The following is a 27,388-nucleotide window of genomic DNA, read 5'->3' on the forward strand; positions in this document are numbered from 1 at the left end:
AATACTGATCTGGGCCAGCCCCAGCTATGTAAACAGAGCATTCCTGAACAGTACAGACTGCAGGGAAACAGTGGTGTGTGTGTGTGTGGGAGAGAAAAGTGAGACGGGGAGACAGCATCTCAGCATGTAAACTTTAGGGTACACTATATATCCGTATTCTCTAAGCTTTTAATGTGAAGCTGCAGGGCAATTACTGACAGATAAATAGCAATTACGACCCAGCAGACACAGCCCCGCTCAGTTGACCCAACACACATCAATGATGGCCACATAAAAGCCTTGTGAATAGTATCAACAGGGAGCAACGTGTGGTAAACGTCAGCCTTAACAAAACCTCCATCAACAGCGGCGACAGTCAGTCAGTCAATCAGTCAGTCAGTGCGCTGCTAAACAGTCATTTGATCAACTGAAAATACAGGCATGACAAGTCCTGGAGGGTCTGTTTGGTAGCACAGCAACGGCTAGAAGTTACTGTTTTTTTTCCTGTAGAGTATATTTAAATTTTTATGAGGCCTGTGTTTTGCTTTAATTACAAGTACAAAGTCTGCAGTGACTGCGTCTGGCATTTGTTTACAACACTTGACGCGTGTAATGGCTGTTTCCACTTGAAATATTAAGATTTGAATATAAAGCCAAACTTCTCCATCCTGGGACACTTGTTTTGTGGTCTTGAGTCTCTATATAAGATCAGACATGAAAGAAAACCTCAGAGCAGCAACATACTGGCTTATAAAAGATATGTCACCTCATCAAAAACTATAAATGATATTGTTGTGAAGCCACAAACAATTTAAATGAGATTGGGAAACACAATTCTGACAGAACAGCACTAACATGAGCTCCATTACACCTCTCTGCTGCCTAAAAAGTCACCATCATTTATATATGTTGGCCAAACAGTCTGTATATACTATATATAGACATGGAGCTGTATTTGTCTGGTATGTCCTATAGAATAGTAGTAGAAGTATTCTTGAATGAAAGACAAATGGCATGTTTTCTTTTAAGTACAGATTTTTTTCATTTTGTAGCAACTGTTGGACGAAGTGAGGAGTGAGGATAAAACTGAATTGGGTTTAACTCCATGTCAGAATCATTCAGGAGAGGCACATGATGGCTGTGAAGTTAAAAGAAACACACTTCCTCCCTCCCAAAGGAAGAGGATTATGATAATTATGTGAGATTGCAAAGTAAAGGTGTGAAGATTTACATAAAGAGTAAACACCGTTTAACTTCAAAAAGAGAATGAGCTCAGTCAACAAAAAAAATCAGCATCAATTGTGTCTTTAGCTGAGCAAACCACCAATTAACACATCAAAGTGATTTTAAAGCCAAACATTAATCTTTGCTTCAATGTGTTTTTCATTATTAATAAAAAATATGATACGCCATTACATCATTTATCAGACTGATGGAGTAAACGGTAATCAATCAATAAATGATTGTTTTGTTTTTTGTATGTGCTTCCATACCGTCTGAATCCAGTTAAGGAGCTTGTGTAGTCAGAGTGATGTGGCTCTGCTGCTGACACCGACGTATGCAGGGTGGCAGAGTTGTCACATAAACAGACGTCACTTCAAGACACTAGACATCAACTTCTGTGACTGATGCCAACAGTGGAGGGAGAAGATGGACACCGGTGACCTCTTAATTAAGACTCAATCCTTCCTCTGTCTTTGCTAATTAGTCTCCGCTTGTCTAATTAAGATTCTATCAGTAAGCCGCCACATTTTATTCACTGTACTGGTTTAATGAGGCCTTTACAGTCAATGATGGGTGTGTGGTGCAGAATGAGGACAAAGTCTCTCTATTGTAGTTTTCAAACGATAAGTGTACTGACCTTTAAGTGCTCATATACTGACCTTTATGTTTCATTATCAGACAATCGAAACACACACAATGTAGCAGTGTAAGCCAGTGCTGCCATGGTGCCACCAAGGCTGTTGAAGCAGCCAACCAGTCTCACTGTACTTCCAACACTATAAGTCCAACTACTTGGACTTGGAACAGGTGGCAACACAAACCCCAAGCTGTATGTCCAAATCCAGTCAGTACGAGCCCAGGATGAGAGGAACTCCTCAGACAGACATATTCACCCCAGCTTGGCCCACATTAACTGTATGAAACAAGTCATGAAGGAGGTGGCGATAAAGGATTAGGCCTGCCTCCGTCTTCAGTGTTTTGTCCCTACAGCTTGATATAATCAGGACCACACACACACACAGACACTCGACAATTTCTGTGGTTTTCGCCATGTAATATATTTCTTTGTGTTTTTTAGCTGGCAGATTACAGAGAAAAGTCAACAGGTCAAAATTATACCAAAACCTCTTCCAAAAATCAGCTTTAAACTTTGCCCAAACTGAGGTTTGCTTTTACTGTGGGAGACAAACTCAGTAGATTTGGACCTATTCTGCGTGCAATTTTCACCGAAACTCATGCAGTTTAAATACCTCTGATGGTTAGCAACAATAGCAAATAGGATTTCACATTAAGCCTTAAACGAACTCATGATAAAAATTGAACAGACAGTCTGTGGAACAGAGAGAGCTGACATTAACTACACAGCACAATCCCTCGAGTATCTCAAATATGCAGCAAGAACATTAAGTAGTGCACAGAACCATTGTCTTCCTACTTTGGAATCTCGATCTCTTCTTTTGTTCCTTTTCTGGCACAAATCAGTCTAAACCACTCAGCCCAATCAGTTAAAAAACTTAAGATTATGTTTGTGCATTTTAGCTGACCAGACGGCAAGACAGACCAGACCAGTTTTGTGTGTGGTCCCCTCAATAAATCAAATCATTTGGTGTGTATACCACTAAGTTGAGCAGGCATGAAACTACTGGAAACAATAGAGGTTTACTGTGAGTGGTACAAGTGGTGATTGAGTCATGCAGCGAGTGCCCAGCTCTGGGGGGGGGGGGGGGGGGGGGGACACACGGGAACAGCTGGTGCGCAGTCATCACGCGGGGGCCACACACTTCGGCACAGTCCGGATATCACATAGTTGTGATAGCAGTTACACACTTGGCCCTTAGCTGCTAACCAGTTATTACTGAACATCTATCAGCACCGGGAGGCCACCTGGGAGGCTGAGGACACAGTATCTACCCTGCCATCAGAAGAGATTACCAAAGCCATTTGGTGTCCTGAAGGCTTCCAGCTAACCGCGGGACATGCATGCTTTTTCAATCAAGGGCTGCTTAAACGATGGTCACCATCACACACACGGGCTGATATTTCCAGATGGGAGAACTGCAGGCATCCTCCTCACTGTGCACAGAGAAAAGTTCAGTTTTCAGTTCCACGTCTCATAGCGAGTAACTTTGATGAGAGCAATTTCCTAAACAAACAGTCATTTCTGACACATGGCTGTTATCGTCCCAGAGGGAATAAGGGCAGTAATGTATGACTGACCACGTAACCTACACATCAACTGACCTTAGCAACAGTATCTAGGGCATGCCATGGCGGTGCTACCGAGCTTTGAATATCTATATGTTGAAGTAGTGGACAACGGTCTGCAGAAACAGTGATTCTTCATATGCAGAAGAATCACTATAAAATAAAATAAATAAATAAATAAATAAAAGACTAGAGAAAATGTAGCTAATAGGAATTAATTCAACAGTGTTTGTCCGCTTTACAACTAACTGAAAACACATTGCATACAGCCACCTATTACCACAGAACTAATTTACCCAACCCATAATTAGCTCTAAGGTCAGGAAGTATTTCATTATCTCCACCAAGGAGGTAATGTTGTGATTTTACTCTTGTCTGTTTGTCAGCAGAATTACATTTTAAAAAGAAACTTTCTGGAATGATGATCCATATATCCACAATATGAAATATTATTATTAGCTTTGCTGATTTGGCATTTATAGCAAGTTTACAGCAACTTCACTAAACTCATTATCCAGGAGACATTCGCATTTACACAACACACTGGGTGGTTCTCAAAGTGAGCATCCTTTTATCTCTAATGTTAAATGTTAAGCATAATGTACAGTAAATCTAACCCTTTGTCTTTCGAGTGCGCAAACTATTTCAACTCATGCAGCCAACATTAGCTTTATTAACCTGTCAGCTACCAATAGAATCTGCTAGCATCACCAGAACAAGCTATAACAAACTGCTGATAAGTAAATGCTCCACAGAGAAATCTCTCAACACATCCATCACTTTGCTACCAAACTCTAATGCACACCATCAACCTGTCTTCCCTTTAGATTTCAGCCATAATCCACTACACACTCCCTTCACAGCAACTACCACCATCCACATAAAGCCATCTTCTAATGCTTTACCACACACTTTCAGCCATAACTGCTGTGAAGTGACCTGTTGAGCGATTTCTTTTCATAAGGGGACTTAAGCAGGGGGAAAAAAGGACAGGGTGGGTGGGGTGGGGGGGGGAGACTCAGTTAGAGCAAGGCTGCCCCTTAATAAGAGCCACATCACAATTCCTCCTATATTCAGGCGACAATGAGTGTGGAGAGAATAGATGAAGACTTGAGAGGGGAGAGATAAAGAGAGCAAGACAAGATGAATAGAGCGACGACAGATGAGGAGGAGGAGGAGGAATAAGGCTGTGTGGCTCAGCAAGGCATTGTTGTGTGCTGCATAATTGCCACTGCAGGAAGACCCCGGGAGTTTGGTGCTTGTTGTGAGTGTGTGTGCGTGCGTGCGTGCGTGCAGCTGTGTGGTGTGTGTGTGTGTGTGTGCCTTACAACCACGGACAAACAAGACTAGTGTCTAAATCCTCTTAATCAGGGCTAGACCGTTCTCTAAACCTGTAGATACTCTCTTGTTTTGTCTGCGCGCACACCAAAATGTGCGTGTGTAAGCTTCCCAAAGACTTTACATTAATGGGATTTGTGTAAACAGAGCCTCAGGCCTCGACCGCAGCGCTATTAAAAAGGTAAAGAAAAGAAAAAAAAGAGGCAGACTGGGAAAAGAGATACCTTTATATCTCAAGGAGCCGGAGAGAGGTCCAAAGGCGGAGAGGTCTGGAGATCTGAACTACATGTCTACAGTCCCTGCTGATTTACAGAGAACTTATAAAACCTTTAACTTTTTCAAGACTCTAGTATAGCAGCATTTTTTTTTGAGCACATCCACTTGCTCCTGGGTCTCTAGTCTCAGTCATATTAATAATAATGCCCTCAGCCAGTACCGATCCCATCATTTTGCTGCCTATAGTTCCCTGCTGCAGACATTACCACATCTCATCACAGTTTAACAGTAGCAGAGCTGACAGACAGACTTGGCCACGTCAGCCTGTCTAACACGCACTCAGGCTCACATACATTCACACACACAGACACACACACAGACATAGCTATTATCTGCAGGCATGCATCTGATCCCATTCCTGACTTCACACAGTATAAAGCAGAGAGCTGATCATGCTCAAGGACTTCATGCACAATAAAGGCTGGAAGAGAGAGACAGTCAGCTTCTTGCGACGAGGCTGCAGGTTTTGGGTCTTACTATAAAATTTCATCACTCGTCGTCTATATCACATTTGCAGCATTTACCGTTCAAAAAAGGTTATCTGTGATTCTGGTTCGAATAGCAGTTGTAAATCTGAAAAACGTATGGTGCTATAAATCGTGAGGAGCAACTCAACACACCCCATTCACAAATTTCAAAAATGCATTGAGAGCCTGAGTCAGATTCCACACCCTCACAGATCCATCAGATTGTTGTTCCACATCCTCCTCTCTACTTCTGTCCTTCCACGCCAACATGTTTCAGCTGTTTTCAGCCATTTGAACGCCTGCGTAACGCATCCATCTGCTATTTAAAGTTCAAAGATATTAATATAAGTAGCTTCATATATAACATCTGTACCGACAAAGATAGATGCTGTCGTTATTGGACACAGATGTCTTCAAGCAGGATTAGTCCTCGATGAGAAACACCATAATACTTCAGTGTAATGCATCTAGAAGGGGAAGGGGATGATGATTATGATGATGATGATGATGAGCGTGGTATCTCCTGGAAGATTGGATTTTTTTATTTCATTTTGTGAAATTTCTGTGGGCTTTCGAGGAAAATAACTATTTTGCAGCGAGCACAGTAGATCAGTAACGGGGTATTGTCGTCAAGTCACTGTACACAAAAGCCTCAGGAAGTGGTTGTACCATTCAGTTACTCTTTCAGCAGCTGAAACAACATGAATACTTTCAGGATCTTAATGCTCTGGAAAAAAAAAAAAAAGCCTTTGATTAAGACGTCCACCGCTCTGAGGTTGGAGGCTAATTTCTCTAAAACAGGAACCCGCCGTGCCTCCCAGCCTCAAGGATTATGCTAACCAGGCAGTCAGAAGGCCGCTTGAGAAGATTTGTCAACTCGTCCCACACTTTGACTAGGTTAACAGTTACTTTCGGTACTGAAACCACAGCAGCCTGGTATTAAGCTCAGGGTTTTAATTTCCCTGTGTATTCTGACACACATAAGGGACTCATCGCCTCATGGTCTGACAGATGGGAGGGAGAAAAAAAAAAGCGAAGCGTGGTAAAATGCCTCCCTGCTACAAATCCACAAGAACTGACCGCTGAGAGAAGAAAAGAGAGTGGTGACGGATTTCCTCAGGACGGATTTGGTATTATATTGAAAGGGTCTCATGGGGAAACTGTCGGTGATCTCTTCACCTACTTCCTCAGGAATAGCTACAACAGCTATAAAAGCAACAGCTGCCTTAAGGAACTCTGCAGATGTTTTGATTTCATTCAGAAAAACAGCAAATCAGAACATCGTGTAAAAAGTGTTTCGAGGTGAACCTGATGTTCCTGCTCCTCATAACTCTTTTAAGCAACTTCTGGTCTAAATCCCGCTGCTCTGCTCTGCTGTGCACACAGACACACACTATTTAAGGACAGTGAACAGGAGCAGTCTTCAAAGGAAAACCAAGGGGAACAGGCTGACTGCTTCCTCCCGCCTAAACCGAACTCTCTATCGTAAATTAGTTGGCCTCTCTCTTCCTCTGACAGAGTGTGTAACTCCGAGTGCCAAGTGTGACCAATTCCCATTCACACTCGATACAGCGGCCCACACTTGAGCTAATTAGGGTAAGAAAGACGATTCTTCCGTAAACAAGAGGAAAGACTGCACACATGTGCATATGCACCTCTTTAGTGGGATTACAAAAAGCAGTGCATTAGTGAGACAGCATTTCATGGTCTATTTAGCTGGTAACTGAGTGTCCCTCCAGTGTATTTAAATGCAGAGCTTAAGCAGAGCGCCGACACACATTAACACAAATTCACCTCAAAGTAGCTTATACTGTACACATGTGACTTCTATCTCTCCCTCCCTCTCCCTCTCTCTCCCACCGTCAAACACACATACACACACTCGCATAAAAACACACACTCTGAAATTGAAGCCAGAGATCTCTCCTAAAGCCAGGCTATAAGGGAGGAAGTGGAGTCGTTCCACCGGCTGTCAGAGAATACAAAGGTGGAAGAATGGTTGGCGCGAGGAGGGGTGTCCGACTTCCTGCTGAGAGACAGGAAATAAACACTTCCATATGCACTCTCTGCCAGAAACAGTCAAACATACACACACACAGTGTGGAGTTAACGTAGTAACACAGTGTTGTAAATCTGAGCAGGGCCCTAGTTAGCAACTCAGTCTGCCGCGTGATAAAGAGAATTTTTCCTGCTTCAAAAAATGTATAGTTAGTAAGTCCTCATTCATCATACCAGCTCAATAATATAATGCAGTCGGGAAAGAAATACGCTCCTCCAAAGCTGTAGCATCCTGGTCCCTGATTGGTCAGGATTGGAATCAGGTTTTTACGTGAAGAGGATTCAGATTTCGTCTGTGTGTGTGTGTGTGTGTTTGAACATTTTCAAATGCAGCAAATCCTGTTGATTTGGGCGACGTGCACACGGCATACCTCCTGCCTGGGGAAACCCATGACCTCTCAGCCACTGTGCCATATTTCATGTCCAGATAACACAAGCACATTTGTGTGGATCGTTGCAGGCTAGAACTTGATATTATCACAGATAACCCTCAACTAAATTACACTGAAGCTTGAACTTAGAGGATAACAGCGCCCATCCTTCTGTCCACATGAAGATATACAGCGCATAAACACACACACACACACACACACACACACTATCATCCAAATTTCCCTGATTATTAACACAGCCGACATGTGTGCTACCACCACAGAGAGCATGACACTAATCTGCTCTCAATCTCAAACCTCTCTGTTGTGATTGTGCATTTGCACAAGCATGTGTTCACGCGTGTGTATCCGTGGTGTTAGCCTGAGATCATTTTGCATATGTGGAGCAGTAGGTCATCATCTTATGAAGATTATCCCTAAAGAAGTTCCAGGGGTTTATCAGATTGACAAGTCTTATCATAATGGGAATTTTTCTGTTTGCAAACACGGCATACTCATGTCATTTCAGCACATATCTGTGTAAGTATAAAACATTGACAGCTACATTTGGAGAGCCACTTTGTTACTCTGTTTTTAAAAGTGCTATGCAAATGAAGTTGGTTACTTGTTTAAAAGCAGGCAAAGTAAGAGTGTGTGTCAGTGTTTATGTGTAATTGCCCCTAATGTCTTTTTCCCACAACTTCTATTCAGTCAACAGACTTGTCCTGGTTTGGGATAAGGGTGTGTGTTTGGCAGTGAGTGTGTGTTGTTTCTTTTTCACTGATACCCAAAGTAAATATTACAATCTCTGCAGTAGCACTGGTTACAGCGTCCTATCAGCTCAGTCTCACAGGTCTGAAGGGACAGCTGGAGGTCTCCACCTGACACCTCTCAACACGTTTTCTTCTGCTCCGTAGGACTTGGTGAATACATCGCAGCAGTACCTCTCCTCACATCTCCTTTGATGAAAGTGAGAATATGACACAAGCTCCTGGTAAAATTAGGTCACTCAGATTTTTACAGATGGCCCTTGTTGCCAAGCATATTTTCCCAATTAAGGCTGATTAGAGAGGGAAATTCCCAGACAGCGTGAATTATTAAAAGCTTGAAATGGAATCTGGTCATGTGACATCGTATGGGCTCTGACACCCGACATCCCCAGATGGATCCCGGGGAAGAAGAAAAAAAGGGGGTGCTAGCTGGGAGCACTGAGACCTCTGATTGGCTGAAAGTAGGAGTTTCCTCCTTTTGTTTAAAGTCATTTCAAACTGCCGATAGAACAGAAGCGTGCACACAGTCAACTCAGGATGATGATACACATGAACTGAATTTTTTTCTGGGCTTGGCAAACAGGCGATTCACTCCAAAGTATTCACAAGACAAGAGTGCTAAACAAAATGACCAAACATTTCCCTGTTTACATTTGCTGGAATAAGAAAGATTCCAGAAAGCTCTCTGAAAGCAGCACGGGCCAAAAAAAAAAATGCACCACTTGGCAGTGGCACTATGATTTATTTACTGCTGTTTTCCCCCAGTGGCAAGAGTTTCATCAGAAAACACTATGCAGTCCCTCAGAGGGAGAAGGTGAGCTACCTGAAGAATCACCTGGAAACAAGAAAATAAAAGTGCTTTACCATGAACAAAAATCATTTTTGAGCTGTTAAATAAAGCTCCAAAAACTGCAAACCCTACCCACTCAGGTGTCTTTCACTCATTCTGCCTGATCAGATCACCTTACAGGACTGTGTGGGTGCGTACACTCGTCCTGCTGTGACATTTCAAAATGTCACAGTAGGAAAAGCACGGGTGCAAATAATGAAATTAATGACGGTCCTGGTACTGTGCATGCAGGTTGACTGTCACATTGTTGTGACTTACTGGGACACTTGAACTACTGAACCTGAGCAGAGCCGTCCGTAATGTCATTATCAACACCTATAATGAGTCAAAAGGTCTACTGATAGAGTTCCATTGAGATCAGTGGAATCATTCCATGACTGTGCCGCTCAACCTGAGCCGTGGTCCAATTAGTGCAAACACCTGTGAGCTGGAACTTTACATTTCCTTTTGTCTGTGCTTAATTGTGGCTTAAAGGTTAAGTTACTAAATACAGTATTTCCAACTGCATGACACAGTTAAAGGGATACTTCACCCAAAATCAACAATTCACCAATTTTCTACTCACCATCATGCCAAGGAAGGGTTTGGAGAACTTTCAGAGTCATCAAAACGCTTTTGGAGTTCCAGGTGGGGTCCGGCTGGCAACGGATTTTCATATAATGGCGGTGCATAGTGCTCACTTTTGAATCGTCCAAAACACACACTATGAAACACACAAATAGCTCCATACTGCTCGTCTGTACTGACCCAAGGCTAAAAACAGAGATCAAATTTTTTTTTTCCAAACAACTTTTTCATGTGGCAGCTTCAGGATACTTTGGTCAGTACAGACGAGCAGTATGGAAGTATTTGGATGTTTCATAGTGTGTGAAAAGCGAAATCTATCTGCCGCCATTATATGACAATCTGTAGCCAGCCAGACCCCCCCTGGAACTCCGAAAGTTCTCCAAACCCTTCCTTGGCATGAAGGTGAGTAGAAAATTGGTGAATTGTTGATTTTGGGTGAAGTATCCCTTTAAGGATGTTCTTCCATAAAGAGACAGCAGGTGATTGTACAAATCATCAGTCACAAAAGAGGAACTAATCTGTGCTATATGTTGGTGTAGTTGGCACACAACTTTCTCTGTACGGTGTCGGCCTCTTAAACAACTCTGGTATTGTCAGAGCTGTGCTCTGTTTTCCTATTAACTTGATGTTATTCATAACACTGACCTGAAATTAATGTGCCAGCACTTTTATGTTAAATTCTGCCTCCTCAGAACAGGCCCAGTCAACAGAGCTGGAGGCGTTCACAGGTTATAAATATGTGAAACTGTCCTTGAAGAGTTGCTGCTCTTTTGTCCGTCTCTACAGGATGTTAGTGTGGCCCAGGCTGGCTCCGAGCATCCCTTCAGCAGTCTGCTTTACCACGCTGGGAACCTGTCAGGGTGGCTCAGTGTCAAACTGCCAAGCCCTGCTGAGGCTAGCTGACCATAAACGAGCCAGACCAGCCACACTGGCCTGATGTTCAAGTTTCTGCTATAGGTGCTGCCCGATATCCACGCTCCTGTTTCTGTCACTTGTGTAAGGTGTCAGACGAATCACCAGTCTAGCCAGTTTGTGGAGATGATAGATAGATGCGGTGAAAAGACGACTGATAAGACACCACCCAAGCAAGGCAGGATTTTCTCATCATCTGAATGTTAAGTAGATGATATCTAACATAATCTTTGTTTCATAAGTGTCTGACTTCTTTTTAATATTATATCCTAAGGAGTCAGGATGTAGCCTAATCAGGATGGCTTATTTCTGTTTAAAGTATTGGGAGTGACACCTGTTCAGGGTTTGGTTATTTCAGGTGGTGACTGGAAGCTAAAATAACCCACCATAAGCTGTCACATTTATTTGGAAAGGATTCTTCACAGTTAAACCATTTCAAAGGGGTTGGTATGGCGACAGAACAAAAAGGAAAGCTGAATAAACACTGTGTGAGCCTATGTTGTTTCCATCTCCCTGGGACCGACAGGTGGCATTTTCTCAACGGAGAACAGTGCAAAACCAAATCTCATTCAAAAATCTGTCAATTCATCTTGGGCTTGCGCACAGACTTACACAATATCATGACTCCCTGAAGTTTCACCTACAACTCACACCAGTACGATAAATTACATTTCTCTCAACAAATCTTTTTTTTGGTATTTTAACAACTTGAGGGTTGAATTCCTCACTGGAGGCAAAGCCAATTTAAAGTTTCTCTTTTCATACATGTAAGCTTATTTGTGCATTGTATCCAGGCCGAAATGAAAAGCCCTTCCTTCTGTTGAGGAAAAAAAGACTTGGGTCTGAAATTTCCAATCCGTGCCACTTCCCAATAAACTGAGCAGCAATAAAGTGCAAAAGACTAAAGGGAGTTTAGCGCGTCGCCGCCTCCTCTGGTCCTTACCTTGCCTGACAGTTTTCAACCTGACGGGACCTTTGCAGTTCTTTATCACTGTCTGCACGTCGTACAGGGGTAATCCCGAGATGGAGAGGTTCTCCACCTCCAGCAGCAGCTCTCCTTCATTTAATTTTCCACTTTTGTAAACCACGGCATCCTCGTTAAATTGCCCGATGTAGGCGAACTCTCCGTTTTCCGCGCCGCCTCGCAGTGGCACGTTCAAGTCACCACGGGCATCTTTGGAGAGAGAGATCTCGTTCACTCTGGTGGTCCAGTGGTTTTTCTTGAGCGCGGGTTTGGACATTGTTAACAACAGTTAAGAGCCGACACCGAACCGAGCGGGCTCTGAAGAAACAGTCACGGCAGAAAAAGTCGACTTGTATCCGAGTGAAGCGCAGCAAACTTTCTTTCTCTTCCACAGAAACATGAGCGCCTCTGACCGCCGAGTCCCACCGCTGTCCCGGGGCGACAAATCAAGCCATTCCCGGTGACACTGAAGTCACTCTGTACTGTCTCAATATTGTTTAATCATTTTTCTTAGCATCCCCAGCACTTTAATCCTCCTTTATCGATGTCATCTTACATCTGCCCCCGGTCCCACTTCCACTTATGAAGTCCTCTCTGCTCCTGTAAACTCGCTTTAAATGGTGTTTTCGGTGTCGTGGCCGCTTCACGGTGGCTCTGCTTCCTCCTCTCCCTCCTCTCCGTGTCACTCCGCTCACTTTACCGGCAGCTGTCACCGTCTCTCTGCTCCTTTAACCAGGTACGACGCTCTGGTGTGTTTGGCTGAATCTCATTCCCACTCTGGGCTCTACCGTGGCGCTAATGTGTTGCTGTTCGTGCTGCATTCACGTGCTGTCGGGAATTTAGAGCTCTAGATGGGGTCACACAAATTACCCATTGCCAGTGAGGCTACAGACTTGTTATGATATCTACATGTTAGTATCTGTGGAATATAAATGTTATTATATTATATTCTGAAGTGTGAAGTGTGCAGTAGTCTAGGCTATCATACGATAATATTTAACTTTATAGGGTAGGCCTAACTGGCATTGTTTCAGACCACAGATCATGTGAATTCATTCATTAAATTTAATGAAACTGAGACTGTGTTTCTTATGATTACAAGTGGCTGAAGTAGATATATTTAGGCTACATGTGAATGGAAAAAATCATGACATCTCATTAAAAATGCAAATAGCCTACATATTATTTTATAAATGATAGCCTATAATAACCCAGGCAAATAATAGCCTAATTAAAAAAAAATCAACAGTAAACGCTCATGGACACATGTCCTGGTTGTTATATGTGGTAATTCTAAGTAAAAGCTGTGGTGAAGTCTGTCCAGTGGGAAACAGTGGCAGGTTTAAGTTTGGAGTCCGGGAAGACGGATCCTACAAAGAGCACTGAAAGGCAGCAATATTAACACGCGCATGCGTACGGCCTAAAGCAGAGAGGGCAACTTGGCACTACCTTCCCTCACCAATGAGCGTTTGGCTTCCCCTAAAAGTAGTGGCTGGGAGTCATGTGGATATTTTAATCAAACTATTACATTGAAATATAGCCTAGTTGTTGATTACATTTTCTCATGAAACAAATACTGTATTGTAAATGTCTTTCTCTGAAATTGTCAGATATCCATTTTGCAAATATTTGCTTGTCTGAGGAAAGTTGTCTTTGAGACTTTGAGCTGATATTCAAATAAAACGAGTCGTCTTTTCAACAGAATTGAGATAATGACTGTGCTGTGTAATTTAGTAATCACCTTCGTCAGTCAAAGTATCGAGGTTTGTGATCTTCCTGCCTGTCTGGATTTTTTGCATTTCAGGTCAGACGGGTGACAGTGACACACGAAGTTGACATGTGAGATAAACCTCCCTACAAACAGTGTTGGTGTTTATGATCTTGGCACAGAAGTTGTACATTATGAGGTCATTAGAAACTATACAATTACCACCCATTCTTGCTCCTCCTGTTCTTCAAGTGAAGGGGAAAGAGGTGGTTAGTCACAAATAGAGAGAGAAAGACCATAATTTTCAGCATGTTTATGATCTATAGCTACCAAGAGGCAATGAAAGCAACATGATAAAGACAATGATACAGATGGACAATCAGCTGGACAGACAGTGAGCTAAAACAGCAGGGATGAATACTCTGCTTCATCAGATGGGCCAGGCCTCTCACCTTGGAAGCAGCAGATGAGCTTTTCCCAACCTAAAAATAGCAGTCAAAGTACTCTTGTTCCCATGGGAAGAAAACCCATTGGCCTGGATGGGACAGGAAATAGTAAGTGAGCTTTTAAGCCTGAAACCTTACAACTTTTCCCTATCTTCATTGGTTATCAGCTGCTCATACATGAAATGCATGTTTAATATTTATTCAGTTCATTGCAGTCCCCTCCTCGGGAAATTCTCCTTGCAGGCAAGTGGCTAACAATAAACATTAATATAGAAAAGTTCTTAAAACATAACACAGGACACAAGCGTCATAAATTATGAATGTCTTCATTCATCTACAGAGCACCATTAAACTAAACAGCACTAACACTGCATTTCTAACTATCCTATAAAAAATACATTATACCACTAGGTAAACTATTAAATAGTACAAGACATAAAAGAGCTCCTTACCCTGTGGGAGCTATACTTAAATGTTGTGAACCCTCTGATAACAGGGAAAACAACTTTTGCAGAGGAAGAGGATGGTAACTACTACTCATATCATGATTTGATGAAGGTTTGGAAATATAAGTTGTAAATTATTAATTTCAGGTATGCTAGGAGCATGACTCAGACCACCAGTGTACACTTTGGTCCAGATCGACAAGCTTTTTATTACTCTGCTCTATTATGAATGGGTCCAATATCTCACCACTGATTTGATGGATTACCATGAAATCTACTGAAGACGTTTACACTCTCATCAGGATGAACTATGATTTCAGTTTTTCCAGTTCAATGCTGAAGACATTCAGCCTCAGCTCCACTTTGTGTTTAGTGCTAGTAAGCAACTGCAACAACTGTTAGTATCCTACATGAAACCAAGATGGTGAACATGGTAAAGATTATAGCCGGAGGCTTCGCAACAGGGTAGGCAACTCAGGCAATTGCCTAGGGCCCCGAGCTGCAAGGGGGCCCCCAGAGGCTGACATTGGTACATATCAGTGAGAGCATGATGGAACCCCTTTAGACACTGGGGAATGTCCCCAATGGGGCCCCTTACCTGCCTCTCAAATGCGTGCCTCCAGAGTCTCTACAAATGCCCCTGATTATAGCTATACATCAACAATGTCATTGGAAGATGTTACCATGATGGTGTTAGCGTTGGTTGAAGCACCACAGTGCCTTAATGCAGGGTAGCATTTCTGGAAACTTGGAGTGAGTAAACTGGTTTAAAGAAAAAAACCCTCCTGTTTTGATTTGACTCACCAATCCCAGGCTAATCATATAATTCTAGGCATTTTCTATGGTTTAATACTTTACCCTCATATAAAATCGTAAAATAACCTCATACCGAGGGCAGTTTGATTGAGAGGCAACCCTTCTTTTACAGGAAAAACCACAGTCCGACCCTCTGGCCATAAGCACTACAGCAGTTGGGGTTAAGGCGTTTGCTGGAGGGTATCAGTGGTGGTGATGGAGATGCTTTTTCACTCCTCCAACCCAGATTTAATCCCGCTGTTGTGGTGATTGAACGAGTGACCACAAGCTCTTCTCTTTAACCTTTAGGGCCCTACTGCCCCAGCATTTGGGGGGATGGGGGGGTTGCTACAGGATTATGCCAGTCTGAAGTCCAGAGTGGATGGAGAGGATGGCGAAGAGCCGAGGAAGTTCTGCAGCTGTAGACTGGGTTTTTATTTGTGTGCATGTGTTTGTGTGCGTGTCTTCCTTTAAACATGTATAGGTGCCAGTCTCTTCCATCGTGACCTGCAGTGGGTGGGGGGAGTCTCCCAGCTCCTCTGCCAGCTTCTTGTCACACAGTGTCACCCAAATCAGATCGACAGAGGCAGACACACTGCCATGGGCCCAAAATTTCCCATTCCCTCTCCACCCACCCATCAGTCTGTATGTGTCAGTGTCTTTTTGTTGGTGTTTGCTGCCTTACTGAATTTCATTGTCATGTTCTCTCTGGCTGCCTGCACAGTGGAACAGTGAATATGTACACACACAAACACACACACACACACACACAGCTGCAGGTTGTGTTTTATCCACATTAGTCAAACCACAATCACATGAGTGTTCGACAGTAGATTGCATATAGTAGAAAATGTCAGTAGTCCTCAGCCATTATCACTATGAGAGGACGTTGGCATTATGATTACAATGCTGTCTCTTTTTTTAAGCTTGTATTATGGTTATATAACATATTCTTTGTCACACATATCATATTACATTAGATGGCTCTATAGGATCTACATATTAAACTCGGCCCCACAGAACATGTTATAAATGTCAGTGTTGATCTTGACGAGTTATATAGGAAAGTCAGGACCTTGTCATGGAGAGCTCTCATTAAAGCACCGCTCTCACATTATCACTTTCCGCAAGTGTGCAGGTGTGTTATGACAGCATATGTCATGTGGATGAGAATGGTTTGTTTATTATAAGTTATTATTAGCCAACCATTTCCATTCACTCTGCCTGATGCGCCTGGTGGCACCACTGACAAGTAACGACAGAGTGAACTTAATGGCCAACAGTAATAATGTAGCCTTCAAATCTGACAGCTGAGCTCCGATGACTTTGTGTGCTGCAGTCAGGCAGTCCTCTGCCATTAGAAGCTTTCATGACGTGCACGGTGGTGGCCAACTCATCCATCACTGCTCTTTGTCAATTGTGAAATGCATGCATCACGACACATAGGGCTTGTCCCTGCATCCACAACCGCTGTATTTACAAGAAGTCAAATGTTTAATTGCTGTGACATATAGTTCCACTAATTACTAACAGTGCACAGGTGTGTGTTGATGTTGTCAGAGGGAGATTTTCAGAGCTCGCTGTGATACACTTTGTTAATAATGACTTCACAAATGGATGTTGCATAAATTATTTTAAGGTGTCTGAAAACAAGAAGAGAAGAAATATTAAAGGGATAGTTCACCCAAAATTCAAATTTCACTCATTATCTACTCACCCTCATGTCAACTAAGAGCTGTGAGAATTTTCAGAGTCCTCCGTTCCTTCTCTGAGTTACGGGGGGGTCTGCGCAGCAGTATTTGTCCATATAATGGTTGTGAATGGACACCAGAGCTCTTCGTCCAAAAAGACACACCAAAAAACATCCAAATACCTCCATACTGCTCGTCTGTAATGTCCCTCTTGTATTGAAGCCCCGACATGAGAAATTGTTCCGAAAAAAATTAAATAAGTCTATATATTAAGCTTGTTTGTAGCGGAAGCTCCCAGTGTCTCAGTTCACTGCTCTGCCTGTGTAAGTGCAAATCTCACGTGATTTGCACTGACCGGCGGAACAATTTCTCATGTCGGGGCTTCAATACAAGAGGGACATTACAGACGAGCAGTATGGAGGTATTTGGATGTTTTTTGGTGTGTCTTTTTGGACGAAGAGCTCTGGTGTCCATTCACAACCATTATATGGACAAATACTGCTGCGCAGACCCCCCCGTAACTCAGAGAAGGAACGGAGGACTCTGAAAATTCTCACAGCTCTTAGTTGACATGAGGGTGAGTAGATAATGAGTGAAATTTGAATTTTGGGTGAACTATCCCTTTAAGTCTTGCATGGACTATGTTGAGAAGAATTAGTATTGAAATTAAAATATGAAATATACACAATAGGATTCTTTTGATAATAAGTATGGGCTAATATTTTTGAAGGTCCTAAGAATTTTTATAAATGAGAAGGAATGACACTGAAGTGTGTTATGTCTGTACAAGTGGGCTGGTGTGGCAGCATAAACAAACAGTGACAGTAGATCTCGAGTTTGGTTTCTTCATATTTTTAAGTTCCTGACTCTCTCACTTCCTGCCCTCCTGTGTTTACTGCCTGTGTGATTACCTGCTCCTCCCCTAATCTGTTACACCTGTGTCTCATTGTCTCCCCTCCCCCTCTGTGTTTTCTCCTCTCTCTCTGCCAGTTCCTCTTTGTACCTTGTGTCTCAGCCCTTTGTTCTCGGGTGTTTTGAGCAGTTAGAGATTTTTTTTTTTTGACCCAGCCTTTTTCTGCACCTCTGTCTGATGGTTTCGCCTGCTTTCTGTGCACCAAACTCTGACTTTAAAGACCATTGAAGTTTTGGAAACCTTTGTCCACTGTTTGTGCTTAATCTGATATCATGTAATACTTTTAGAAAATAATAGGTGTTGTTGTCTTTAGGGGGAAGATGTAAGAAAACAAAAGCTGATGGAAAAAAAAGAAAAGGGGAGGAATTTGAGGCAATGCAGCTTTGAATTAACCATGGCTGTCATAGATGTAGAAACATGGAGGACTGTATAATGTGATGTGGAGAGACAGTTTGACCTTTTAACATATCCACCCTGGAAGGGTCCTCTTTTCTTTTCCTACAAGTCAAACCTCAAAGCTTCCTTGTGTTTAGAAACTTCCACAGCTTTTCCTCTGACATTTCATATCTCAATCTTTAATGCTTCTGCTATCTTTACAGGCTTCTGGTGTATCAAATGACATGAAGTGAACTTTGTATAAATATTTAAGCGAACTCCATATTTCTTTTTAATTCTTAGGAACTCTAATGGATGACTGTAGCCACAAAACCAAAACTCTTTTTTAAGGTTTGTCTCTTCCAACTGATGCTCTGATGAATGAGATCAGACTGTTGGGAGCTGCCATTTCAACCATCTTCTACTACATCAAAAGATGCAAGAATATGTATGAATGGATGAGAACCTCAATGCTGTGAACACATATATCTGTGTGATCTTATATACAACCTGCAGGCTACACATGACGTCATATCATCTGTGGCGTGAGATTGTATTGATGCTGCATTTTGTGCACATGAAAGGCAACATCTGCATCATTCATAAGTCATTAAAAGCATATGAACATTTCATTTCTGAAGCCTATTGGTGCAGCGTAGCATAACTCCCCCAGTGGCCTCAAATACTGTGCATCAAACGTGTCCTGTTTGGGTCGCGTTTGCTGACCCATGACTTATGTATGCTCATCACTTAACACAGGCTGTGTAAATGAGGAGGGTCATTTTTCTGCTTTAGATGTCACTTTAATCTACTTTACCTCTGTGCCCTGATAATGCCTCATTCATCATAATATCCACAAAGGGTTAGAGAGACATAGAGGGAGAGAGAGAGTAGTAGATTGAGAGAGTGGGAGAGAAAAAAGTCAAATCCTTCTTTTAACTAAAGCACTGCTGCAAAGCTCAGTGTTGCCCTGGAAGATTAAGGATGAATGGCTCGGCACAAAACGGCCATCAGATTATGTGACTGTGCTGTGGAGAGCTGTCACATCACAGCCAATGACAGAGGGGGGGTTCATAACAGGGACTAATGAGGTGCTTGGTATAGTTAGGACTATTTTACTGTAAGCTTTACTGTACTAAAATGCCCTCTAAAGAGAGCTTCATTCAGTTTTTAAATCCGAATCAGGGGGCAAGCAACAGAGCCCTGAGCCTTTTTAGCTAAGGGCCAGGACAGGAGTGGGACATTGAGTGAATTATACACATTATTCAGCATATTTAACTGCCTACATTCACGTCAGCACATTCTCTGAGCTGGCTGTGATCCCGAAGCAATAAAACATCAGCTGGTTCTGGATGCTCCGAATGTTTGGCTCCCCCTTAACTTTGATAGAGCACAGACCAAGCCATCCAACCCTGCTCTTCTTTTTCTCTAAGTTATAGCTGTGCTTAACAAAAATGGCCATATCTATATACTGTATATTCTTGAAGGTATAAAGTAATGTCATGTTGCATAGAGACAGTTAAATATTAATGTAACCATCTAGAATACAATATAGCCTGTAGTGCATTTGTTCATGCGTATTTGTGCCGTTGCTATAGCAAATAAACCTCTGCTTTAACACAGGTTTACACACTTGAGCATCTTTTCCTTGGCTGTGAATACAAGAAAGCTCACTCACTGTCACCATACAGCACTAAACACACCTCCCCTACACTGCTGCTGGCTTTGATGATGCCTTCAGACGTGTGACATATGGGTCATCGTGTCAGGAGTGCTCCCAATTGCCCTCCAAAGCTCCTCACGTCAGCGTGAGGACCCAGAGAGGATCATCTCCTTTTTTGGAATGGCAGCTGAGCAGACTTAAGTATCGTTTTTATCTGCGTTTTCAGAGCCTCGGGGAGAGGATTGGCTGTATTTAGATGAAGACTGGTGGACATTTGTGCATTTATGTAACATGTGAGAAGTTCCTGGTTTTTCTTGTGTCTAGATGGAGAGAAGAATGCAGACACTTAATCCTACATAAGACACAAGATTTAATTTCATTCTGCTTACGCTGAAATGTCATTAATAATGTTTCTGTGATCCACACATGGATATTAGCTAAATAGTGCTGGCCATTGATGTTAGCCAATCATGTGACAGTCTGCCTAAAATGTTATCTTCACAAAAAATGTAGTATAAGAGCTAAGATTTGAGGTTTCTTGTTTAGTGAACCACACAATTATAAAATGTTTGTTAATATTTTTTGCATTTTATAATAACAATGCATCAAATACTGTAACTGTTTTTAATGTGAATAGACTAAGTGATCCACAGAAAATGATCATCAGTGGATCAGTGGCCTTATCTCATTATTTTCATCTTCTGTCTTGCAGCAGTGTTGCTTCTCAGTTGCCACATAGTTATTTTACAGAGAGACATACAAAAAATCGACTCTAACCTTACAGCTGAGCACCAAAAATCCTCATCTAATTAGGGTGGGATATTTAAACCCCCTGCTTACCTGATTGTTCATGGCTACTCTGCTGCTCATTGCTGCTGCTCCTGCTGCCCATGAGGTTTCTCAAGCTGTTTTTCTCAATCTGGCTCTGTTTTTGTACATGCTTTTATGATGAAGTGACGATAGACCAGTAATGGGTTCACACCTTGTTGATGTTAACCATGTGGTCATAATCACAACCCCAAATGAACGCTACGCTGTTGCTCCATGTTTAATGTGTAAGTTCTCGACTGTGTCAGTGTTAATGGCGACTATATGTCAGTGTTTTGTGTGCAGTTTGATGCCTCTGACCTTTTCAAAATCAGGCTTTAAAAAACTACAAGCAAAACTGAAAACATCACTCTGGGCATGGTAAATGTGCACCATAACCTTATTGGACTCTCAGTTTTGCTCTAACTCACATTATACAAAGTGAAGCCTCACTTCCAAATACTGTTTCACAATAGATTCATGCTTTCAACTGCTGCTTTGAATTTGAACATCTTACTCAGAAAGACCACAGAGAGGAAGTGAAAAGATGGGATGGAAGGAGCGAAGAAAGAGAGGAGGAGAGAGAGGACGATGATACATGATGATTAGCTGGGTATGACTGGGTTAGGTCACGTGTGCCATGTTGAAGCATAACTGAATAATTCAAAGCAACACAACACAACATCTGCACAGAGCAGGGTTTTTCTTAGTGTGCTCTCTCCCACGCCAGATTCACAACCCCACTGCCTGGAATAAAACAGAAGCAAGTCAAGTGGACACTCTAGGGTTATAGTCCATCTGCACAAGCTGACAGTTCGCTCTATTTGACATCTTCCATGTACTGCTATGTTCAAATACAGAATATGAGGGACAACCCTCTAAAGTATACCATATATTGATGTCATTTAAAAATATATGGTCAATTGTCACTGCTTTTACTTTGGCATACTCACATCTAAGACTGTGATATTCTAAGGACAACAAAAGACATCACAGGAGACATGAATTAATAAAAAGACTAAATGAAGGGAGTGCGACAGTGTGCTGCACAGATGGATGGTTCATGTTAGGACCATATGAGCTGCCGGCTCATCCTCTGTCCTCTCCCTCTTGCCTTAAGCAAATGCTTTGCGTTTCTCCTGATTTCAGATGTGATTACTTGAGTATGCTTGATCAGGCCACATGGGCGATGCTGGTCTCTTTCTTCTCTCTCTTTTTCTTTCTCCTTGTTTCCCTGTCTCTCTTTTAACTGTTTTAACATATCAGTGTGTTGGCCTGTATGTTATCATCACACCAATAAAATAAAATGTATTAGTTAAACCCAAATTCCACATGACATTTTGGACTTTAGCTTTAGAATTTTAAAGGTATTACAAAAAAAAAAAGATCTGCGATATAGCCTTGATACTTCACCAGTGTCGGTCTTTGAGAATAGGTGAAGTGTAGTCAGACTGCTCCCATTTCTAAAAGGACCAGGGCAAGATGTTAGGATACTCTGCAGAGTGTAGGGGCAGTAAGACAGATTTAAGACTGAGATGTGTTTAATAAGAACCTCTATTCATAATTTTGCAACAACTTGTCATGCTAGCTCTCACAGTTTGGGGCGTACAGTCCTGCTCACGCTATTTCCTGCCCCGCCTTCTTTTTTTCTTTTTTTAATTGATGACTAAACAAGCAATAATCCCAGTCAGCTGATCCGCCTCATCAGGACCGCGTGGGTGTGATCCGATCACATTTTATTAACATCAGATGACAACATAAGCCAACCACCACTCAACCATCATCAGATTTTCATTCTGATCATGGTGCTAAATTCTTGTTATGTGACATCAGATGTTTTTCCATATGAGCCCCACCCACTTTGAACCATCTGTGTTCATATAGAGCCCTTGTCTTCTCTGATCTCCAGTGAAGCTGAAATTCTCACCTTGCTGCAGTGATGTGAAGTGTACTCAGGGCGTTCTCAGTGCACTCTGACATCACTGTTTGGTGTGGTTGCAGCCAGGTTCAGCAAAGCCAGACTTCCGACTACAAGCATCCTCTCCTTTGGGTGTGACCGCTGCGAGAGGCCCGTGAAACAATGCTTTTCAGCTTTTTGTTGCAGCCCTGAAAGATGAAACTGCACTGGTTGTAAATGCCACTGCACTGAGAGTTTAAGTAGTATACTGTGCGTGTTTGACAGATCACAGCTAATGTATTTACAGTGCTCGTGTGGGCTGTGAGCCACTAGTGACAGACAGTAGAATAAAATCAGAGTGAGCACAACCAAACAGTGTCAGTGATTTCAAAGCACCTCTTCTCCTGCTTGTTCCCGGTGACAGGCCTGAAATACCTGTCATGCTGTCAGACAGTGGCAAACAAGGCGACTATTGTGTCCAGGTGCTCCTTTGTTTGCTCGATCTAGCTGGCCTGCTTGGCATGACGAAAGAGTAAAGCACACAAGAAGGGGGAGAGGGGGAGAGGGTGCTGGTGGCCTTGGTAAATTCCTCATCACATCAGGCGTGACTTCATTCCCCTCCGCTGCTCTGTTTGGATTCTGTGGGAAACTTGCCTCGGAGTCCTTGGGATTATAATGATTGACATTTTCAAATGTGTTTTGAACATTACACACAGCCTTTAAGAGGTAGTACTGTATCTGTTTTGCTGATTTTACATTTCATGCTACGTGTTTGTGCTACATTTTGGTATCAGCTTTCTTTCAAAATGTAACAGATCCTGTTCATGATCACATTTAAAAAAATAAATAAATCTGTAAATGTCATACTGTTACACATACCGACAGACACACATTTTTGCAGTATCCCTGCAGAAGGAAACCAGTGGAATCTGGATGGGATCCAAAGCACATCCATGCTTTCTTCCTCTCTAATAGTCATTTCCTATGGGTGGACCAGATGACCTTAAAATCATAAGTAAACTAAAGGTAATTTTTACATCAGTGTTGCTTTGTTGTTCTCAAGCAGTGGGAAAAACATCTGGGTTTCTCCGTAGCAATGCGACTGATTGGCTAGAATATAGTCTCAAATGAAATCATTTGGTCTGGGTTACGATGACTCCACAAGTTGGCATGATTTCAGCTGGGGCACAAGACAGGTTTGCCTGGATTAAACCCGAGTGGAGGAAGCATATGGGCCCTCCTCGTCAGAGTGCAGGTGGTTCCCCTCTCACTAACTCAAGCAGAATGGACCCGCTGCATCAAACAACCAACAAAGAGCTTTGTTCAACAACAGCACTGGAAACTGATATGGCCACATCCGTTCTGTGCACTATGAAAACCACAGGTTTGAGTGTGCTCCAGGTTTGAGGAGTTGATAACTCTCTGTGTAGCACTGATACCTTGTGTGCGCTTGTTGCTGCATAAAATCAGTACATGCATGCTGCGAGGATGCTTGTGTAGAAAAAGCATATTTAAACTCATCATTAAAACTTGATGAAAGCTCAGGATTAATAGAATGTTGCATTTTTAACATTCACACACTTTCATGCAAAATCTATATTTTTCTGCAAACAGGATGCAGTGAAATAATTTCATATCTTAGCTTTGTCAATGAAAACAGTGTATAGCTATAATATGCACATGATTACTTAATGCACTGATGTACACAAATGCAAATATATACAATATACAACAAAAACACACATGCACACACACACTTTATGGTCCCTCACCACTCACCAGGGAGACAGTAGCAACACAGAAACCAGCAAGTAACAACAGCTACAGATTTGCAAACAAAAATATACATAGTAAATTATTGATAGGACAGAAAGCATAAACAGAGGCAGGCAGACGAACAAATGCATCAACAGACCGACCATGACCCCAACTCCACTCAAAGCCAGCTGACCTGCTTCAGTCTGCAGTGCAGCACAGAGCTAGGCTTTGTGTCTGAACCCAACGCTGATTACAAGAAGGTGGAGTCAAAATGAAAAAAAAAAATGTTTTCATGGGTTCACTGTCTGGGGCACTGTGTTGTTGTTGTTTATGATGATTATCAAGCTATGTACTGCTGTCTGTAAACAAAAGGTGGTATTTTGATCTCACAAAATGCTCTGATATTTTTTAGCAAAGAGTGATCCGAACCAATATCAAACAGTATGATACTGTGCCACACACAATGGGCTTGAAATAACAGACACACCTTACGATACAATGCATTCAAGTACAACAGCCTGATAAGATATCCAACTGTAGCTTTGGGAATAATGGAATTGAGGTTAGTGAGGTGTCGATTCAACTTAATATCTCTCAGTTTAGCTCATGGTTTGTATAACATGTGCCATCTAGACATTAGGAACTATCTTTCAGTTTTGATATTGCTCAACAGCTACTGTTATAGCAGTTTACTCACCAGACTAGAGGAAATGTTACAAACATCACATTTACCTTTACTTGCTGAGAGGGGTCCACAGCAGTGGAAAGCAAAACCAATGTCAAATCTGGTCTCTATCCTTTCTTGTCTTCTATAGGTTTTCTTCCATAGTAGCTAGCATGTTAACCATTACTTTTCAATCATGATTCCCTATAGCCTCAAATCTGCCCTGAAGACAAAGTGCTGCTCAGAGGATGTATTATAACCTCTTCTCTTGTAAACGCAATGAGGCCCAAAGCTCTTGTCAAGTGTCAATCACCACCACCCACCCCCGGCAACAGAGACAACTTAAAAGTGACCCTTTCAAAGCACTGGACACATTGTGTTTGTGGTCACTTAATGGATGGAATGTGATTTAATCCTCATTTCCCTTTTCTTGAATCGGTCTTAAACAATTTTTTTTGAGTGTAAACACAATATTGTCACCTCACAAAGTTGTTATGGCTAAAGTAGAAAACAGTTCATTATGCTGTTGCTAACTTTGTGTGTCGTGTGCTAAGAGGGGTTGGTATACACAAGATTGATGAGTGAGAGTGCCCAAAAATGTGGACTAAAAACAGCTGTAGTTGAAAGATGCTACAACACTGTCTATTTAATAAGTACATGTTTGTTTTTGATTTTTGCTTACATATTCAGAGAGAGGTAACGTTCTCATAGGGGCCTTATCCCCATGGTGAATCAAGCCTTGGCAGAGGTCCAGGAGATTTAGAGGCAGATACAGAAAGTTGTCCCTCTGAGAGAGCATCTGTGGGCTCACAGGGCCACAGGACCCGGGAGTGCCTGGTTGTTACTATGCTCCAGTTATGTATGTCAAGGCTGTATAAGGTTTCACATGGAGAAGCAGGGAACTAGCCTGGGAGAACAGTCAGGAAGTGAATAATAATTCAAAACAGAAGTCCAACAAAAGAGGGCCTTCAAATGTGTTGACTTTAAACCATATCATTTATCCACACATTCATGGTATCCCTGTGGAAAGACACTTATATAAATACGAAAAGGTCATGGGTGAGGCTGAGATGGAAACACGGCATTTAACTTTATTTTGGGGAAAATATGACTTTTGGAGCCTGTGGAGTTTGGATGAAGATCATAATGTAGAAGTGGTTTAATGCATTGCTGCATATGTTGTCTCTACTACTGTCCATTGTGATTTAATAGGAATACAGACTTACTTGCTGTACTAAGAACATTGGAGTATCACTTTGGACTGGAGCCTATAAAAGCCATGCTGTTCACCTATTACATGACTTGTGTCATGTTTTCATCCAACAAATCATTACCTGCAACAGGGTTGCATGCAGCATCCACCTCATTCTCATGGTGATTGATAGAGAGTTCCTAAGGATGACATTTTAAAAGTGCAATACTTCCCCCGTCCAGGGGCTGATGTTGAATGTGGACCCTCACATCAGGTTTTAGACTTCATGTCCTTAAGATTTTCTTACTTCATTTAACAACACCACAACGGGGCTGCAAAGCCATTTACGTCCAGTTTGACACCATGGCAGCTAAATATTTTATGATTTTCTATTTTCGAAAGCATTTAAGTTTATAGGTTTCTGAGATGCATTCCAAAGAGAGACATGCTCATGCCTACATGTGCCAGAGTACACACGCACCCGTAATTGTATCATCTGCACACTAACCATGCACACACACAGGCACAACCTTCTTGTCATGCTTGTTGTATAACTCTGGAAACAAAGTGATACAATTCAGTGAGCAGTCAGTAAAGCGTGAGCTGCTTTATGGTTTGGGAAAACTGAGTTACTCTCTGTTCTGAGCTGGATCTGTCTGCTATGCCACACTGTGCTGTGCTGCGTTTACTGTACTCAGCAGGAAGCTACTTTGCTTCGAGGCTGATTCTCTGCCATGGTCTCCCAAGCTGCAGGTCTTCATTGGCTTTTCACTGTGATTCAATGTGGCAGTGCTGCTGCTCTGACTCAGGCACATACAACATGTGTACGAGCTCTTGTACATTTATATGAAAGGAGAGGACAGTGTGTGAAGTATAATGTAAGCCGGGAGAGATTTAGTTATAGGTTGTGTGTTTCTCTGTGTGCTGAGAGTATGAACATACATAGACAGGATTTGTGTTTCTGTGTGGGTGCGGTGTCCTCAGATGTGTTTAAGTTGTTTAGGTCAGGGTTCATAAAGATGACAGATTGAGAGACTGTATTATCACTGTCA

At 42.2% G+C, this 27,388-nt stretch overlaps 1 protein-coding gene across 4 annotated transcripts in view; it reads right to left on the reverse strand.

Annotated features, from left to right (window-relative positions):
- Positions 1 to 12,712, reverse strand: part of magi1b (membrane associated guanylate kinase, WW and PDZ domain containing 1b) — a 131,627-nt gene extending 118,915 nt beyond the window's left edge. For all 4 annotated transcript variants that reach the window (XM_083972026.1, XM_083972024.1, XM_083972025.1 and 1 more), the window contains exon 1: positions 11,961 to 12,712. In XM_083972026.1, the coding sequence (XP_083828152.1) occupies positions 11,961 to 12,258 (298 nt within the window). In that variant the 5' untranslated portion in view covers positions 12,259 to 12,712. The remainder of the gene's footprint in view (positions 1 to 11,960) is intronic.
- Positions 12,713 to 27,388: the final 14,676 nt, after the last annotated feature.

The sequence above is a fragment of the Trachurus trachurus genome (genome assembly GCF_905171665.1).
Source record: "Trachurus trachurus genome assembly, chromosome: 5".
Classification (NCBI taxonomy): Eukaryota; Metazoa; Chordata; class Actinopteri; order Carangiformes; family Carangidae; genus Trachurus; species Trachurus trachurus.